This window comes from Benincasa hispida, chromosome 4 (assembly GCF_027475165.1).
Source record: "Benincasa hispida cultivar pf3 chromosome 4, pf3_genome.v1.1, whole genome shotgun sequence".
NCBI classification, from domain to species: domain Eukaryota; kingdom Viridiplantae; phylum Streptophyta; class Magnoliopsida; order Cucurbitales; family Cucurbitaceae; genus Benincasa; species Benincasa hispida.
Window position 1 is genome coordinate 62,607,263 of NC_143481.1, and position 3,574 is coordinate 62,610,836.

Consider the following 3,574-nt stretch of genomic DNA (forward strand, 5'->3'; position numbering starts at 1 on the left):
ATATATATATATATTTTGTATGTCATTGAAACATCCTTTAAAAGTTGAGAGAGATTTTTTGTCTTTTAGTTTTAGGTAATGAGTAGAAAGCTGATTAAATTATTTTTTTCTCCAACAGTTGTATTATCACACAAAAATGCTCACTTGAAAATGTTTACTACTCATAAAAATGTTTACTAATCATAAAAATGTTTGACTATGGATCTCATATATATATGTATATAAAACCTTTTCCCACCTTTAAAGCAATATATATAGTTTTTAAATTAAAGTAGTAGCTAAAAACATCTTTTACATTAGGTGCTTAACTAAATTACTAATATTTGATTAAACTATGTATATTAATCGAGAGATTAACTTCATTCAATCAAGTATTTCGGTCTGTCTCAACTTTTCAAATGTACATTTATTTATCATCGAAATGCAATCAAGGATAACTTCATTGTATCATTACCAATTACATACGTTTGGTTTATATTTCAGAAATAAAGTTAAAAAAATTTTAAAAACACAAACAAAAGTATTTAATTAGTAGCTAGTTTTTTTTTTATTATTATTATTATTGATTTAATTAGTAGCTAGTTATGTCCCTCTTCTAGATCAAAAGTTTACATTTATTAAACTATTTATATATATATTAGAAAACTTGTGTGAAATGAAAGAGTATTTAATTTGGGGATGTATTTTTAATTTGTTTAGAGAAAGAAAGCAAAGGATTCACATGGTTCCAAAGTCAAAATGCATTTAAGAAGCCACACGTGAGAGTGCAGTCATAATATATATAATATTAATAATTACAATTATATATGTATATTCATTTCTTTGGTTATAAGACCTTCAAATTTCTCTGAAAAACCTTCACCCCAAATATCAAACAAAATTCCCCCTTTCTTCTATCTTTCTCAAGTTTTCCCATTTAAGAACTTCACCAGTCCCATTCATATTTTCACCTTTTTAGCTCTTCTTTCTTAACATACAATACAACCTTTTTATTATTAATTATTATTATTTGCTGTATATCTTGCCTTTTAAGTACACTCCCTTTCTTTTCCAAGTTTCTTCTTCTTCTTCTTCTTCTTCTTCTTCTTCTCAAAAATCTTCAAACTGAATTGCTTGAATGTCAAGAGAAAGGTAATCAAAGAATGAATTAATTCCCAATTTATCAAATAATATTCTTATATTCTGATTTTCATTTTGATTTTCGAGTTTAGCAGAGAATTGCAACGGGTGGATGAGGTAGGGAAGAAGATAAAGAGGGAAATTGATCAAGGTTTTTATGATTCATTAATGGGAAGAAGATACATTTTGAGTCCAACTGGGACTTTGAATACAATAACACCATGTGCAGCTTGTAAGCTTTTAAGAAGAAGGTGTGCTCAAGAATGTCCATTTTCTCCTTATTTTTCTCCACATGAACCCCATAAATTCGCTTCGGTTCATAAGGTTTTTGGTGCCAGCAACGTCGCGAAGATGCTTATGGTAAAAACCCTAATCAAATTTCTCTTACGTAATTTCATGCCACTAATTTTTTTACGTTAGAAATATTTAGATACATCTTAGATTACATCTATTTTAAATTAATGGTAAAAACCCTAAAAAAGAATTTTCTCTTCTTTGGTCTCAATAATTGCCTTTTGAATCTGCTGATTACCAATTTCGGCAAGTTGTATACATAGATCTAGAGATAGGTATATTAAATTAATAAGAATAGATCTAACTTTTATTTTTCACCCTATATAATTTGACTGTGCTACGTACTATATATAAATTTAAAATACATGAACAGGAATGGTAGATCTAGTTTACTGTAGTTTTGTCTAGCTAATAATTTAGTACTTCTATTTTTAAAAAGAATTACAATGTACTCTCAATTTTAAATTTTGTCTATTATATCATTAAATTCCATCCGTTCAAAATAATTGGCATGGCATTTCTTAAAAAATAAAAAATATAAATATTTGGCGTGGCATTAAAATGAAAGTTAAAATTAAGGTTTCATTTAATAATTCTTTATTTTAGTTTTTAAAAATTAAAATCTCTCTAAATTTATTGTTTACTATTTTTTTCAATCAATATTTTCAAAAATCAAATCAAAGTTTTAAAATTTTGTTTTTTTTAATTGAATTTGGCTTAGAATTCAATTCTTTTAGAAAAAAGAAAATCTTGGTAGAAAATTGAGAGAAAATAAACTTCATTTTAAAATTACAAGACCCTATTTGGTATCCAATTATTGATTGTGGGTATGATAAAATATTGTTTTGTCAAATCGAGTATAACTTAATTGACATCTGAGTGTGCTAGAAATTATGAGGTTCATGATTCGAATTTTCCTATTTCAATTATGTTAAAAAAATCCATCCTTTCGGTTTCCTATGGTTTGTTTTCAATTTTTGAGAAACAAGATTATTCGATAAGGGTTGATAGCCAACATAATTTTAGAAACAACAAAATGATTTTTTTTTTTTTTTTGTGTGTTTTCAAAACAATAGTTAGAAGTATTGCTTTATCTTTTTTTTCTTTTTTTTTTTTTTAAATATGTATGATAAATATTTAAAAATAAATATAACATACAATTTTTTATATTTAATTTCAAAATTTTATTTTCACGTAAATTGTTTACTTTTTTATTTAAAATTACAGAGAAAAGAAAAATAATTAAAAATGACTTCCAAGATTTTTTAGAAGAAAAAAAAAAACAATTACCCAAACACAGTTTTGTTTTTCTTTATGAAAGTAGATAAAATGAGAAACAATAAATAAAAACTTTAAGTCGCACTTGATAACATTTGATTTTAAGTATTTAAAATTAAACTTGTTGATCAACACTATTTTCACTAGGTTTTATGACTATTTTCGAAATTCAAACAAAACTCTGAAATAAGAAAATAATTGTGTTTAAATACCATGATGAATAAATAATTTTCAAAAAATCGTTGGTCAATCATATAATTTTGTTGAAGTATAAGAATAAATAATCACTATCTTAAAAATTTAAGGTCGTAATAAGTATAATATCATATATTATATCGAGTTATAAAGTGAATTTTATATTATTGTAGGAGGTACCAGAGAGTCAAAGAGCGGATGCAGCAAACAGTCTTGTATACGAAGCAAATCTAAGGCTGAGAGATCCTGTATACGGTTGCATGGGTGCCATTTCTGCTCTTCAACATCAACTTCATACCTTACAATCTGACCTTAATGCCATCACTACTCAAATTTTCAATTACAAATTTACTCATCACCCCATCAATAATATCCATTCTCCTAATTCCTCTTCTTCACACATTGCTAGTTTCATTTCCACCGCCGCAACGCCACCTGCAGCTCCATCGACTCCACCGCATTCTCAACCGCCTCCGTTTTCTCTTCCGCCGCCACCTCCTTCTTCGTTGTCCATCTTTTCTCCTCCCATTATCACTACTATTACTGCGTCTGAATTAATTAACCCTGTCTCAACAACTCAACATATTTCCTACTTTGGTTAAAATAATTATTCTAGTATGTCTCGTCATTTGATATGAATATATATGTTGAATGAAAATAGTTAATTAGTATTATTTTAATTACCTTT

At 26.9% G+C, this 3,574-nt stretch overlaps 1 protein-coding gene across 3 annotated transcripts; it reads left to right on the forward strand.

The window, feature by feature from the left end:
* The first annotated feature begins 806 nt into the window (after window positions 1-806).
* On the forward strand, window positions 807-3,574 carry LOC120076556 (LOB domain-containing protein 15-like). 3 transcript variants are annotated; one of them, XM_039030422.2, is made up of 3 exons: window positions 807-1,131; window positions 1,215-1,479; window positions 3,060-3,574. In XM_039030422.2, exons 1-3 carry the CDS (start codon window positions 1,118-1,120, stop codon window positions 3,486-3,488), a joined length of 708 nt encoding a protein of 235 aa, XP_038886350.2. In that variant the 5' UTR covers window positions 807-1,117; the 3' UTR covers window positions 3,489-3,574. The 3 variants fall into 3 exon arrangements, with proteins under 3 accessions (XP_038886350.2, XP_090168739.1, XP_090168740.1); XM_090312613.1 differs by having other exon boundaries at window positions 811-1,131; window positions 1,212-1,479; XM_090312614.1 differs by having other exon boundaries at window positions 856-1,131; window positions 1,207-1,479.

Bases quoted from the DNA above. Each gene is read 5' to 3' on its own strand.
- LOC120076556 (XM_090312613.1), top strand. The intron at 1,480-3,059 runs GTAAAAACCCTA...ATATTATTGTAG, and splicing joins ACGTCGCGAAGATGCTTATG to GAGGTACCAGAGAGTCAAAG.